This window comes from Molothrus ater, chromosome 3, assembly GCF_012460135.2.
Source record: "Molothrus ater isolate BHLD 08-10-18 breed brown headed cowbird chromosome 3, BPBGC_Mater_1.1, whole genome shotgun sequence".
NCBI classification, from domain to species: domain Eukaryota; kingdom Metazoa; phylum Chordata; class Aves; order Passeriformes; family Icteridae; genus Molothrus; species Molothrus ater.
Genome location: NC_050480.2, coordinates 40,711,575 through 40,726,468, shown reverse-complemented (window position 1 = coordinate 40,726,468; position 14,894 = coordinate 40,711,575). Strand labels below are relative to the sequence as shown.

At 36.3% G+C, this 14,894-nt stretch overlaps 1 protein-coding gene across 1 annotated transcript in view; it reads left to right on the top strand.

The window, feature by feature from the left end:
- THBS2 (thrombospondin 2) overlaps positions 1-14,309 on the top strand; it is a 32,766-nt gene extending 18,457 nt beyond the window's left edge. Inside the window, exons 15-22 of the mRNA XM_036381289.2 lie at positions 1,440-1,599; positions 3,047-3,165; positions 3,591-3,825; positions 6,668-6,895; positions 7,385-7,656; positions 8,632-8,729; positions 10,989-11,128; positions 11,797-14,309. Coding sequence (XP_036237182.1) covers positions 1,440-1,599; positions 3,047-3,165; positions 3,591-3,825; positions 6,668-6,895; positions 7,385-7,656; positions 8,632-8,729; positions 10,989-11,128; positions 11,797-11,804 — 1,260 coding nt within the window. The 3' untranslated portion in view covers positions 11,805-14,309. The remainder of the gene's footprint in view (positions 1-1,439; positions 1,600-3,046; positions 3,166-3,590; positions 3,826-6,667; positions 6,896-7,384; positions 7,657-8,631; positions 8,730-10,988; positions 11,129-11,796) is intronic.
- Positions 14,310-14,894: the final 585 nt, after the last annotated feature.

Here is a 14,894-nt window from a genome sequence, read left to right as displayed (position 1 = left end):
CTGGTAATATTATATAGAAGACGTTCTTTTTATTCATTGTAACTTTTTTCTGAAACAATTATAAACACAGTCAGTATCAAGGGAAAATAATGGGAGGAAAATACCTAGCCTGGTTTATACTTTCCTTCAGATCCGCCCAGAAGACAAATTCATTTACCTGCAGAGTCTAAAACTGTTGCCTTGTACAATCAACAAAAAGATAGAGGCCCTTTGAGAGTTTGCTTCACCCTGGCTTTTCAGAACATGTTTAGCATGAGTGAATTGTTATTAGAATTTTACTGTTCCTCTTTGTTTCCTTCAGAGGCAACCTAGATGCTCTAGAACTTCAGATGGTTAAAGCTGGGTAATAGCTGTGTTCATTTGGTCTCTATTTGGAAAACTTAAAAAAAAAACCAAACAAAAAACCCAACAAAAAATAATTTGATGAAGAAATATTATTTAGTATGAGTAGTTTTTGAAGCTAGAAATTGTTTCATGAACAGCATGAGATTTTGACTTGCTTCTGTATGTTGCCCTTGATTATATGGAATGTATTTCTGGGGAATTTAAAGTATTGTGCTAAAAAATTATTTCCTATTAAATGTGGCTTTTTTCTATTTTGCAGAGAAAAAAGAACTTTAAAGATTTTTTTCCTTATGATCTCCCTTCAGATTCCATGCCACTGTTGTAGCCCTCACTTCTACTGTTTTAGTTTTCTTTCTTTCTTCTTTGCATTTCACACTGAGGACTTTCTTGTGCATGTGAAAAAGTCCATGAGCAATTTGGGAATGTGTGAAATATAAGAATTATTCTTCTGGCAGACTTTTCAATTAAAATGATAGGAAATTTTCAAAATTCCATTTAAATGTCTCAGGTAAAAAGATTTTTGGGAAATGAGAGTATTTCATTTTAACATTTTTAAAAACTTTTTACATTGTATTATCGTGTTCAATAGAACACAACCAATAAAAATTCAATACTTGTTTAAATTGAAAAGTCAAAATATGTGATATAAACTTGAAAATACCCACAGTAGTTTGTTCCAAAAAAGTCAAAGTAATAATTCTAGTTGTTTCTTTTTTGTTTTTTGAAAGTTACAAAATGCAGCAGAAGTTGACCTGATTTTGCAACATGTTCTGATTTTTTAAGTACATGTACCAGTGATACACCTTTATTTAAGTGTCTGAGTACAGATCCAGTTCAAATGCCTGTTGCTCTCCCTATGAGATAGGTAGCACAATTCACATGTTTGTGCAAAACAGACCATTTTGTACAGGCTGTCTAGGTGCCATCCTGTTACCACCAAGACCTTCAGTATAGGTACAGCTTGTCTTTTGAAAAAATAGTGGATTAATATTTGGTTTTTGAATTCTGTCCAAGATGAACAGGAGTTACCCCTTCATAATATGCTCTCATGAGTTGTGATTTATATTGTGAAATCTATTTTTTTTTCTCACTAGGACAATTGCCCTCTTCTGTTCAACCCTCGCCAGTTTGATTATGACAAGGATGAAGTTGGTGACCGCTGTGACAATTGCCCCTATGTGCACAACCCTGCTCAGATTGACACAGACAACAATGGGGAGGGTGACTCGTGTGCTGTGGACATTGATGGAGATGGTATGATTTCACTTTTGAGAATTAGGTGCTGTTCCACAAGTGCACTTTGCTTTAGGGCCGATGAGATTGGCTACTTGCTTTTATATGTGGAATAAAATCGGGTCTAGCAGCTCAAAAATGTCGGACAAGACAGAAAAGGCTGAGGTTCATCTGCCCTGTGTAGTATGGTTGCCCATACAGTCCCTAAATGACTACAGTTAATATTACTAAAGAATAAATCACAGCATGTCTTTATCAGTGTAATCTTAAAAAAAATGTTTCCCTCATTTGTGTTCCAAAGTAATCAGGGCCTAATATGACACTTCTGTTGACTTTTGCTTTTCCTTTTAGGAAGGGAAAAGAACATCAGAACACTCACACAGTTAAGACAATATCCACAGTAAAGTAATCTGCTTTTCTATGAATGTATAAGTATGCAAAACTCACAGTAATCCAAATACACAGTTTTTAGTATGTCTTAAAATATTGTGCCTATTTCCTCCACCAGTACATTGCTATATAACCCCACTTTGATCAGAATAAGAATGGGGGAAAGCCACTTAATTATTGTTCAGAAATCATATCCCTGTGGCATTTCAAATGTGTGAAGAGACAGAAATACTAAAAGTTGAAGAAATCTAGCTTTGGGTTTTCCTCAATGTTTTAAACATTTGAATGCTTATCAGACTTCAGGTTCTGAACATTTTGAAGATATCCTATCCTCCTTCTGATCATCAGGTTCATAGTAGTGCTTGTGGTAGTTCTGCATTTGAAGAAAAATCCAATCATATGTTATTGGCTGAAAGATTATACAAATTTACGGGACCATGTAATACAGGGAAGAGTCCTTGTATCTTTCCCAGAAAGATATGCCAACATGTGTTTGTTTCTTTTCATCTTATAATTTTGAAGTAGATTATTGGTTTTATAATGAAGCTTCCTGAGGAGGAACAGTTTCTTTTGAAAATTTGGCACACTATACAATTAATGATGCACATGTTCTGGTAAAATTAAGTTATTTAATGGTGAGGCAGCTGAATATTAATACAGTTGTTTCTATACAAAAGTTCAGAAGTTTGAACCTGATGTAGCTGTGCATTCTATGCCATTTCTTACAGTAGGGGAATAAAACCCAAACCAAGTTATTAAAAGAAAAATACCCCACCCCTTTACCTGTTATTCAATTAAAAAAACCCTAAATTCTTAAGACCTAATCAGCGCTTATTTTTCCATAGGTAAATACATACAGAAAATTTTGTTGTAATAAGAAAATGGAATTGATACCATAATTTTTTTTCTAAGATTAATTTTAACTATTTGTAGCAATGATGTTGTAGCAATCAGAAAACTTATGAGCCCCTTAAGAGCCTTGCTTCTTCACTGGTGATTCCTACAGTCTATGGCTGTCTGTGTTGTATGTTGTACCATTTTGATTTTTTCAATATTTTGTTGGTTTTTTGTCCTCTAGACATTTTTAATGAACGAGATAATTGCCCTTACGTCTACAACACAGACCAGAGTGATACAGATGGTGATGGAGTTGGTGATCAGTGTGATAATTGTCCATTGATGCATAATCCAGACCAGGTAAATGAATTCAGTTTCCTTAATGGTAACATCAAAACACGGGCAGAGAAAAGACCACAGGAATTTCTATCAGTCCCTGTACTGAAGAGCTGAAAAGGTGGAGCTATATTGCTCACTTTAACATCTCATATTGTGAGATCCCTTTGTATCAGATGAAAGGGAAGTACAGTGATGATTGCTTTAATCCATCTGCAAGTAAAGCCCTGCCCTGCAAGTATCCTGGGGACCAGATCTTACCCACTGATAGAAGAATAAGTTGCCATACTAGCTTGAAGTTATGCTTGTGCTTTTAGCACGGTTGTCATTGTGATATTTGTCACTACAGAAGCCCTTGAAGAGAAGTGTTGAGCAGTTAAGTACCATGCTGTACTTCTGTATTGAGTAAAAATAATAAAATTACTCTGCACAATTCTTTTTTGGGGTAGACTGATGCCGATAATGACCTTGTTGGTGACCAGTGTGACAATAATGAGGACATAGATGAAGATGGCCACCAAAACAACCAGGATAACTGCCCTTACATCCCCAATGCTAACCAAGCTGACCACGATCAGGATGGTAAAGGAGATGCCTGTGACCCTGATGATGACAATGATGGTGTCCCAGATGACAGGGACAACTGCCGCCTCAGATATAACCCTGAGCAGGAGGACTCAGATGGTAAGAGCAAGGTCATATGAATTTCATTTAGTTCTTAGTGTCTGATTTTGATCTTGGTGCATTAACATCTGGTGAAGAGAGACTTCACAGCAAACTGAGCTGCTTTTGACATTTGAGATACCAGGAATTAGATGGAACTGAACTGCTTGGTTTGGTCAAGGGTTAGAGCATTAGGAAATGTCTTTGACAGGAGCTCAAACATGCACATACTTAATTACAGGAGAAAACCTTTAAGAAATTTTTTTAAAACCTAATAATCCATGGTTTTTGTTAATATTCTTATTTTTACATTTAATTGAAATATTAAAAGTGTCAGAAAATATTTCAAATAGCTTGAAATACTAATGTCTTAAAAAATGAAAAGTAAGCTGTTTCACTTTCCATCTGAAAATTAAAATAAAAAAAGTGGTTTACTATGGTTTTATTTTGAGAAACAGACTATTTCTTCAGGATTTTTTAAGTCAATTTTTTTTTGTAAATTGACTTCTGAGCAGCTTTTCTCAAAAATTTTTTTACAGAGTGCTTTAAATAGGTCTTGATGATATACATGTTGCAGTTTAAAAATGGATACGAAATTGGCCTTTTTTCCTTTTTTTTTTTTGGTAAAGTGGTTTTGGTCACCTCAGACAGTACTTCTCTGTGCTTGGCATTATTTAAATAATGAAATAGTTTCACAATTACAATTTTAATTTTGAAAATGTTTATGATCCTTTAAAAACCACCAAATATGTTTACAATAATGACCCTTGCAATAAATGCAGGTAAGCAATTTCTGTTCCAAGTTATACAACTTGCTGGAGCTGTTCCATGGCTGTGCTGTAGAAATTGAAAGCAGAATTTATTACCTACACAATATGTTTTTATGTACATTTAGAAAGATAAAATGCTGAGCCTTGTCTGTTTCCTGGTAAGACAACTGCTGTCAGTAGGAAGTTTCTGGTTGGTCGTCAGTAGTAGCTCTTAATTATATAACCTTTCAGTCCTATAATATGTGTCCAAAATATCTTTATATTTGCCAGTCCCTGGAATAGCCCCTTAATTTCATAAATCCAGAATAAGGGTGATCCCCAAGCTGAGATAATTTAGGTTATCCATTACCTGGTTCCTGTAAAGGAAACTACATTGATGTATGGATTAATGATTCAGAAGAAGCATATACTTAATCAGTTTAGCCAGCTCATCACTGTCATTAGCAGCAAGTCCAACAGAAATCTTGGAAAAGGGGTAAATAAAGCCAAAAATTGCTCCCATGCTCTTGAAGATAGGAGTTTTAGCACATAAAGATGAGGCCCTGGAGAGAGCTGTTGGATGTGACTGGATAAACAAACACTTTCTAACTTTCCTTGACAGGGAATGAATGTTGTCAGCAGCAACTCACTACCAAATGAACATCAGCTGGACTTCTAGTGAATAATTAGATTCTTCTGTGAATTATCTCTTTGATTTGGCAAAGGAAACAAAATAGGAAATTAATTCCCTTTTCTCCAATGAGTGCTAAGACAAACAGGTGGAGGAACACACAGCTGGTCAGGATTTGGAGTTGTCTGTGGTAGATATCCCAGGTGGAAAATGGGACCATTTTACCACATATGAGCTGCAGAAAGCCCTGAGACACTAGATGTTTCAATTTTCTCTAATTACTCTTTTCTTTTTGGCTGTTTGCTAAAACTCCTTCAGCTTTCTGTCTGAAAGCTCCATGCTTGGGTAATACTGTGTTGGTTAGTCATGGTAATGTAGCTTTCCATTTTGCTGTGAAACATTTAGTAGTAGGTCAGTATTGAATGAGTTGGGTCATTGCTATTTCCCACTGTGTTAATTCCCATGTTCTTAGGGCAGGCATAAACACTGGGGGGAAAAAACCCCAAAAAACAGATGCTCTGCTATGTGAGGATAGAAACAAATTAGTTGGCAGCACTGGTTTTGCATTAGTACCCAATGTAATATCCAGTGGTTTCTGTTGTAAAAGTTGGAGCCATTTGGGAATTTGTTTCTATACTTGTCTAGTCAAGCTTTTCTACATTATTTTCAGGTCTTTTTGCTATTGTATGCCATGGAATAATGGAGTCGTTGGCATGAGTTTTTTTAATAGATGCCTCCTTTCAATTCTTGCTATTTGAGGCAATTCATGTCTCCTGGTGTCCATTAATATTATAGGTAAACTAAGAAAGGAAATAATTTTTTAGTTTTTCTAAAATATTTAGTGTAGTAAAAGTGTTGAGCAGAAGCACAGCTATAGATGAGCTGTACTTTTTTGTTCTCTAAAAAACTTCCTGCAATCAAATAACAAAACTTAATTTTTTCATTCTTCTGAGGCTAGTCCTGTTGAATGTAGTGCTGCCTTCTTTTCTCATGCATTTTTCTGAAGCACTATGTTATTTATAAGCCAAATTGTTCTACCTACAAGTGAGAGAGTGGCTAAGCATGTATGCATATTTTACTGCAACAATCTCCCCCCTTATTTTTGGCATAGAGGTGACACATCTGCAATCTGTGGCATCTTAGATGGATTCTTGCAGAAAGAATCTTAAGACAGTGATAAGAGTCTAAAAATAGTTTAATGTGATCAAGAATATATAAATATTTAGTAATGTATCATATTTAGTGATGTGTGGAAGATTAAGATTTTAATGCTATTCTTTGAATTGATTTGTGCAGCACATGTTAAAATGTGGTGTTGTATCCACATCTGGAACAAATCAAACTGAAAATGTAATGCAAGCATTAGTGAATTACATCGACGCAGCAAACTTCCAACTTTTCCCACCCTGATTCCAAAGTGGTGTATAAACTGGGGCCGGATAAATTGCTAACAATTGCCTCTGCTTATTCACATTGCTTACAGGTGATGGCAGAGGTGATATTTGCAAAGATGACTTTGACAATGACAATGTTCCAGATATCTATGATGTATGCCCTGAAAACAATGCCATCAGTGAAACTGATTTCAGAAAGTTCCAGATGGTCCCTCTGGACCCCAAGGGAACAGCTCAGATTGATCCCAACTGGGTTATTCGCCACCAAGGCAAGGAACTGGTGCAGACTGCTAACTCTGATCCTGGAATAGCTGTAGGTGAGTATCAGATGTGATCATCTTTGGAAAAGTAACAAGTAATTCTGTGATAAGGAAAGGGAAAAAAAAAAAGTAGATAAAATGGTAGAAAAGGTAGGAAAAAAGGTACATAAATGCACCTTTTTGGTGCTGCTAACATTGGACTAATGATGGAGGCAGTGTATATGCCCAAAGTATAAACAGCTCAATGCTGTCTGCATTTCTTGTCCATTCATCTCATCACTGACTGTAACATACATAAAATACCCAACTGAAAAAAATTTTGTAAGTGTAGTGCCTGCTCTCTTCAATGGCCCTTGTAAGCAACTTACTTCTCTCCAGAAGCCTCCATGCAGGCAAGTGTAATTACCTCCTCTTCTACAGGTGAGGAAACTGGGAAATACCACTTATGTCTCCTGCCAAAATTCAGGCTGTAGCTGGGACTCTTGGGTGTGTGTAACTGGACCCAGCATTGTAACTCAGTGGTTTGTCTCTCTTGTCCTCTTCCAGGCTACGATGAGTTCAGCTCTGTTGACTTCAGCGGGACATTCTATGTTAACACAGACCGTGACGACGACTACGCCGGCTTTGTGTTTGGCTACCAGTCCAGTAGTCGGTTTTACGTTCTGATGTGGAAGCAGGTCACTCAGACCTATTGGGAGGACAAACCCACCAGGGCTTATGGCTATTCTGGTGTGTCACTCAAAGTAGTGAATTCAACAACTGGTACTGGTGAGCACTTACGAAATGCTCTCTGGCACACAGGAAACACCCCTGGACAGGTGAGAGATTTAAAACTTTAGGCCAACAGTGCATGACTAATATTTTAAAAATAAGGGACATGTTTCAAAAAGAATTCCCTTTCACACCTCAATTTTTGTGCATGTTTATCAGTTTTTCTTCAATTCCCTTATTAGTAGTGTCAATTGTAGCGCATGCATTGTATTTCAAAGACAATCACATAAAAGAGAGGATGAGGTGTGATCAAAAAGAAAACGAGAGAGATGTCTCAGTTATACAGAAATCCTTTGTTACTTCTGTATTGGCACTTGCTTCTTTGGTGTTCCAGCTTGTTTGAATTATACATGGTTTAAAGTACAGTGACAGAAAAAGAGAAGACATTGAAAAAAAGAGAGAAAAACTGCTGCTGTTCCAAGCATGGAAGAAACTTGTGCATTTTGGAAATTATGTTGGTAGGGCTTCACTTGTGGATAGGAGTTCACAGGACTGTCACTGAGTGGCAGTTTTCAACTAGCAGCCACAGGCAGTAACATCTGTACAAGCTGCAGTTCCTCTCCCTCACTGGAGGCACTCATTCAGCATCAGCTCTGTCAGCCTGGTTGTATGTATGTGCAAACCCAAAGAGTTCCAAATGCATTTGGACAATAGTCTTGGACACATGATGTGACTTTTGGGAGTGGTCCTTTGCATGGCCAGGAGTTGGATTTGATGATCCTTGTGGGTCTCTTCTAATTTGGCCAATTCTGTGACGTCATAAGGGAAGTCAAGGTTCAATGCCGTAACTGTCTTCAGTGACTCTAGCTGTGAAACTGCAGGTGAATAACTGATCAACAGTTTAAGACAGAAATTTCCATTACTTTCACCCCATAAAAGAAGTCTTTTGATGATACAGTCAAATGTTAAACTATTTTCAGTTTCATACTCTGCAGAAAACAAGCTTTGGCAGTTACAGTGGTGGATGTGGAGTTACTGGGGCATGGTGTGTTTCTAATAAAGCATTTGTATTCCTACTGTAGGTGCGTACTTTGTGGCATGATCCCAAGAACATTGGCTGGAAAGATTATACTGCTTACAGGTGGCACTTGATTCATAGGCCTAAAACAGGATTAATAAAGTAAGAAATATTTCTGTACCTCTACATTTTCTAGTAGCAATGCTTTTGTCTCTGTTGATTTAAAAGCTATGTTCTCAGTTTCATTGTTGTTTCTGATAATTGTTACTTGTGTGACAGTTTATCCAACATTTTGGGAACATTTTATTATCTTCAGAATAATTTACTTTTCTTTTCAGATGTATTTAATTTAGTCTGGATGGTTCAATATTTACATCAACTAAAAACCCTTAAATTAAAGAAAAAAAAAAATAGGCCTCTTTCTCAATAGCTTTTCTGTAAGGAGACCAAAAATTCCTGAGCAAAACTCAAAGCGAGATTAGAACATGAGATTGCTCCCCAGTCTGTGGAATTTCAGTGAATGAAAATAATTATAAACATGAGCGTTGCCTCAGGGAAGCAGGCCAAGGGCCTGTCTACTGCAGCATCCTGTCTCCCGTAGTGGCTTACACAAGACACTGCCGAAGTGGCCATGAGCACATCTGTAATGCACACAGGGAGATGTGGCAAATGACTTTCTGTAGAGCCCAGCTGTTTAGCTGATGTTCCAAAGACTGAGGATTAACTGGCCATGTCAGTTTTATCTTCTCCTAACTACTGGAACTATAAAGGATATTTTTCATGGGGTAGAGTCAGACCTTACCTCCAAACGTCTTTCTTGTGTTTATGTGCAGGAGGTTTTCATTTGTCTGTGAAAGACAAAGTGTAGACAAATTAAGATAGACTAAGTTCCCTGTTTTTGTAAAGAGAGAAGTTTCTTTATGCTTCAGTGTATTGCAGTACAAAGCATTGACTGATAAAGGTCAAAAAGAAACTTTTATTTTTTTAATTCACTTTGCTGTTACCTGTAACTTCCTTTACAGAATCTACATAGTGTCAGACAAATGATGTTACCACTGGTATCACATTAGATTAATACAGCATGGCAAATTCTGTGGCTTGGGGCATTAAATTCCTTCATATGTTAGGGTGTTCTGATAGAAAATGAACTAATTATTTTTTTCACTAATGAAGTCATGAAACAATTTATTTGTACAGAAATATCAATTCCATATGAACATGATAAGGGCTATGTAATTTTTGATGGGTTGAATGAACTATTAAACTCTTTCCATATGTTTTGGGTTTTTGATATTATGAGAATTATATTAAATAGGATTTCATGAACATGAAAATCTGTCTTTTTTTTTTACTGTTCTTTTCACCATTCATTAAATACTGATCTCAGGGAGCAGTTTTGTAATTTTCTTTGTGCACTTTTCAGGGAAAAGAACACTTTATTACAAGTGCTGGACATGTATTTCTGTCTAAACAGAAATCTGCTCCTACCTAACTGCTGTGTTCTAGGAGGCTGCTCAAGTGTTGTCATCCTCATGTGAAGCCATCTTGCTGTGTATAACTAATGTATTGTCAGTTGAAGCAAGACAATAATCCCTGACTCCAAAAGCTAGTCTAATTAATAAACTATAGAGTAATTTCTCATTTGGCCAAGGAGACTGAGAGCCTAAAAATCTAGACTGTGTCAAGGTCTCCCAGGAGAAGCAGAGGATCCAAGTTTGTGGAAATGCAGTCTCTCTGATAAAGAAAGAAAATGAAGTGCTGACTTTCGAGGTCTTTTGTCTCCAGGGTCGATGCCTGAAAGACTAAAAAAAAACCTCCAAGAACCAAAAAAAACAAGTTCTCCTTTTCCAATTTATTATTAGTCTAGCTCTTTGTGTCCAAATCCTTCCAGCTTTCATTAAGCTCTTAAAATGCCTGAAATTGAGATTCAGCATGTCTCCAATTAATGCTTTGTTTGAATCTAAAGGGATGGTTCTTCCAATTTCTGATGTTGGCCCTTGCACCTAAAGATAAATAAATCAGCTGCTCACACAGCTGCAAAGACAGCTTTGTTCAGTGATGTGACAAGGAAGGCCATGTGCTAACCTCTGAGTTCACTGGGACAGGGGCTTATCAGTGAATGCTAGTACATGACATAGTTCATTCCAGGAGACATGACTGTTCTAAATAAAGAACTGGGAAATCTTTTGCAGATGGTGTGCATGAAAACACTAAAGGAGCAGTCCCACTGCTTCTGATTAATGTGTTATGGCTGCCAGCCACGTGGGTGTGAGATAGAGATGAGAAGTGATCCCTACAATGAGGTTGGGCTTTCTGGTGCCTTGTTAAAATTAATTCTGCTCCAGGTTTTACAGACTGTTACCAGCTCTTACACTGGATACTGTATTATCCTCTTTGTTTAATTTATGTTCTTCTTTACAGAGTTCTGGTTTATGAAGGGAAACAAGTCATGGTGGATTCTGGACCAATCTATGATACAACTTTTGCTGGTGGACGATTAGGTCTTTTTGTCTTCTCTCAAGAGATGGTCTATTTCTCTGACCTCAAATATGAATGCAGAGGTTAGTTACAAAAAATGTCTGAAAAATGCTTAAGCCTTTCATAACTTGTGGAACAACCACAAAGTGTCTAAATGAAAAGTATCCTGTAAATGAAAAGCAATCTGTAATATCATAGCATGGCAAAGACCTTTGGTGAAATGCCATGAATGCCCCTAGAATAATCTCAATTTGAATAATAAACCCCAGATGTTTAATACTATCCACCTGGAAAAAATGAGGTAGAAATTTCTGAGAAAGACTTGCTTAGAATTCTCTCTATATATCCACTGTCCTCTGTAGGCTATTTCAGTATGACCTGCAGGCAGAGAGATACTTCTGGATCACCCCTCTTTCGAGAGGCATGGAAAAGAGAGCAGATCTCTTTAATGAGCACGTCTGTCTGTAATGCCTTGTCTGAAATGTTTTGAAATACAGATAATGCTTTTCCAGGTTTTCTTGTATATTATTTTGTGCAGCTAGATACATAGCTGCACATACACATGCTTGTCTCTTCCTCTATGTAGGCACATGTGGTTTTATATAAATCTCCTCCCGTTTGTAGGAAAATGAAGAACAGAAAGTGTTATGCTGAATCTCTTAAGTGTATCATGGTGGAGTTCTTTTTTGATTGAGTTCCTAATAAAAAAAAACCCAATCACAATTGATATATTTTTTCCCATTTCTTTCAGATGCTTGAGCAGTGGTTGCTGCATTACCAGCAAAGTACTGTAGATGCTATGCAACCCAGACACCTCAGTACACCCTGGTACTCCCAGTTTCTATTTTTGTGTACCTCCTGTCCTCTCTCCTCATGCTCCACTCTCCAGGATCCTCCCAGCTGCCAGGAGTGCTTCAGCCACCCTTCCACCCAAGTGCCTTCTCACAGCCAGGACTAATGAAACCTAAACGTGAACGTCGGACCCACCACTGAAGCAAAAGCAGATTGATACATTAGAACACTTTTGTAGAGTGAAAACTTAGCAAAACATGTTTGTTTGTTTACTTGTCTTTTTTAAAGAATGACGTTTACATATAAAAATGTAATTACTTAATGTATTTATATATATGGAGAAAAAGAGGGGGGATGATGATTGTCAGTTGTTATGTTTAAGTGAGGAAAAATGTGTCTTAATTTTTTGGGTGCATGGTTGACACTTCCTAGCTCTGACAAAGACTGGACTTCAGTAACAGAGAGCTTCTGGGTCTAATTTTAGCAGAGTAATGGTGGGCCACACCAACAGTGAAAATTACTTTGGCTATTAAAGATCAATTATAAACATTGCTTGATTCAAAAAGGTACTTAGTTGATAAGGATGCTCTTAGTAACACTCTTTAAAATGATTATTGGTAGAACTGTCAAATTTGCAACCTAAAGCATTCTTTAGTAGGGGCTTTATTTAGGCCAAAGAGAATTGAACTAGAAACTCTCATGTGAAAGGGAAGAGTGATTCATTGAAACATCTGAAGCTATCACTACTGTCTGACTTTCAAAAAATTATTTCCAGTTGCCCTGTTTTCATCATATTCTGCATTGCCTTGTAATAAAGAATATACCGTGACTATGTGGAGCAAAATGAACCTGAACCACTTTTCCACCTCTGCTGCAAAAAGCACTTTGACATCCTGAATCCTGATGTGGGTTTTTGAAAAGGTGGCAATGCTGCCATTACTTAATTTGGTAACATATGAATTTAAGGTTCCATTTATAAATATTTTGTTAGTATTTATTGTGATTATCACACCAAGCTACCTTCTCTGATAATTGATTTTAAAACATATAATCCATCAATAATACATTCACAAATAATGGTATTTTAAAGCTATTTTTGAAAGCATATCACAATATGTAGATATTGTCAAAGCATGGCCTACATTTAAGTATAGTTCCATGGATTCTAGTCATGTATACTTTAAAGTTAAATGAATAATAATAAGGCATTTACAAATGGAACCTTAATATATATCCAGTTACCCTAATTTTAATATTTTTGTATTGTTACCTATGTCTGCTGTGTATATAGAACTTCTTAAATAATGCTGAAGGGGTACCAGTGTTTATTCTAAACAGATACAACAGTTACTCAGATAAACAATAGTATAGACATGTTTAACATTTTTGTTTTGTTTAAGATGTATGAGCTTTGTTCACAAAAAGAACACAGGCTGGTGTAATTTTATTCATAGATGCGATACCTGATGGAAGAATACAGTACCTCTGCCTTCTTCTAGGGCACAGTGAGCTAAATGTTGAATCAACTTTTTCTCCTTTGAAATAGGTTTTGTGGCTATATTCATTAGAAAGGAATCAACAGTTGCTGGCTTTATTGCACATTTTATAATATTCATATTATCAAATATTTTTTATTTTATTTCAATTTGTTTTGTTGCTGGTTTTTCTTTTGTTTTGGATTTTTTGTTGTTTTCACAAATCCTCTTCATGAGGTTTTAAATATTTCAGTTTCTTTTGGTGTTTCAAATGGCATCTCCAATTTCCAAGTGGAAGGGAGGATGACGTCATTAAATATAATGAGTAATGGCTGTGTAGGGTTTTTTGTTTTGTCAGAGACATCAGTTTAGGGATGAAGATGTTAATATTTGGACTGTATCATAATTTTCCTATTCTATGTAAATTATTTATGATGGGTTTTTTAATTTCTTTTTCTTTTTTTTTCCTTGCAAGTGTGTGTGAGAGAGTGAGACTGATGAAATTTCATTTTGTTTTGCCAAAGACTGTATATAATTATTTATTTGTTTACAAGGACAGACATTTATCAATTGATGTCCTGATTCATTTAGTCAGATCCTCATTTTTATATATATATTTTAAGAAATTAATAATAGGAAATAAACTGTAAAAAGGTTTTATAATCCAAAATCTCTTTACCTTTTTTATAGTTACAGTTTTTCTTTAAAGAAAATATTCCATTTTGCTAAGCTCTTAGCTAAGCCTCTTGCCTTGCTGGAAACCAGTTCATTTCAAGCAAACCAAGAAATCTGTTGCTTTGCTAAAAGATCACTGACTGTCTTAAGTTTGTAAACAGCAGGTTTCCTAGGATCTCTGACAAGACATCATTCCCCATGAAGTCTTTATCTGGCAAACAATCACAAATTTTATTTATAGCATTGTGAATGAGAAATTTTGGTCCTGCTTCTCTGTATTGTCTTGGCCCATGTGTTTGAACAAATATATCTTATTTTGCAACTGCTGCTTCTCTGAGTCCCATCTGAGTCATTGGGATTCGTTGGTCTGAGTGGGGGTTGCCTTCCTGCTGGAGAATTTCAGGAACCAATGAATCATCACAAACCAAAGAGAATAAAATACAAGAAAATAATTCTTAGCATGAGACATCTTTCCTATGAATATAAACAACTCACAGGGAGGGGAATTTGAATTACATTAGGAAAAATAAGAATGCCGAGCATGTCAAATGCCAGTTTTGGACTGAACACTAGTTCTAAATTTTCTTGGCCTTACAAATATCCCAACTATTTGGTTTCCTTGGCTTTTGATTCCCATGAGAGTACTTGAAACATTACACAAGAAAGCCATGTGGCCTTCAGTACATTTCTTTGTGAGTCCTTTAAAACAATACAAATGTTCAGTCTTGTAGGTATCTGTAAGGACATCAATGATTGACATTATTCAGCTAATAGAGTGTGATCAAGAACTTATTCTCCACTTTCTCGAGAGTTTTGTAAGCTCTTTGGTACGGATCTTCATGAGTTTTGAACATGAGCACTTATTTATGGTTCTATGGGGAAAAAAATCTCTTCATGGCACCAAAAA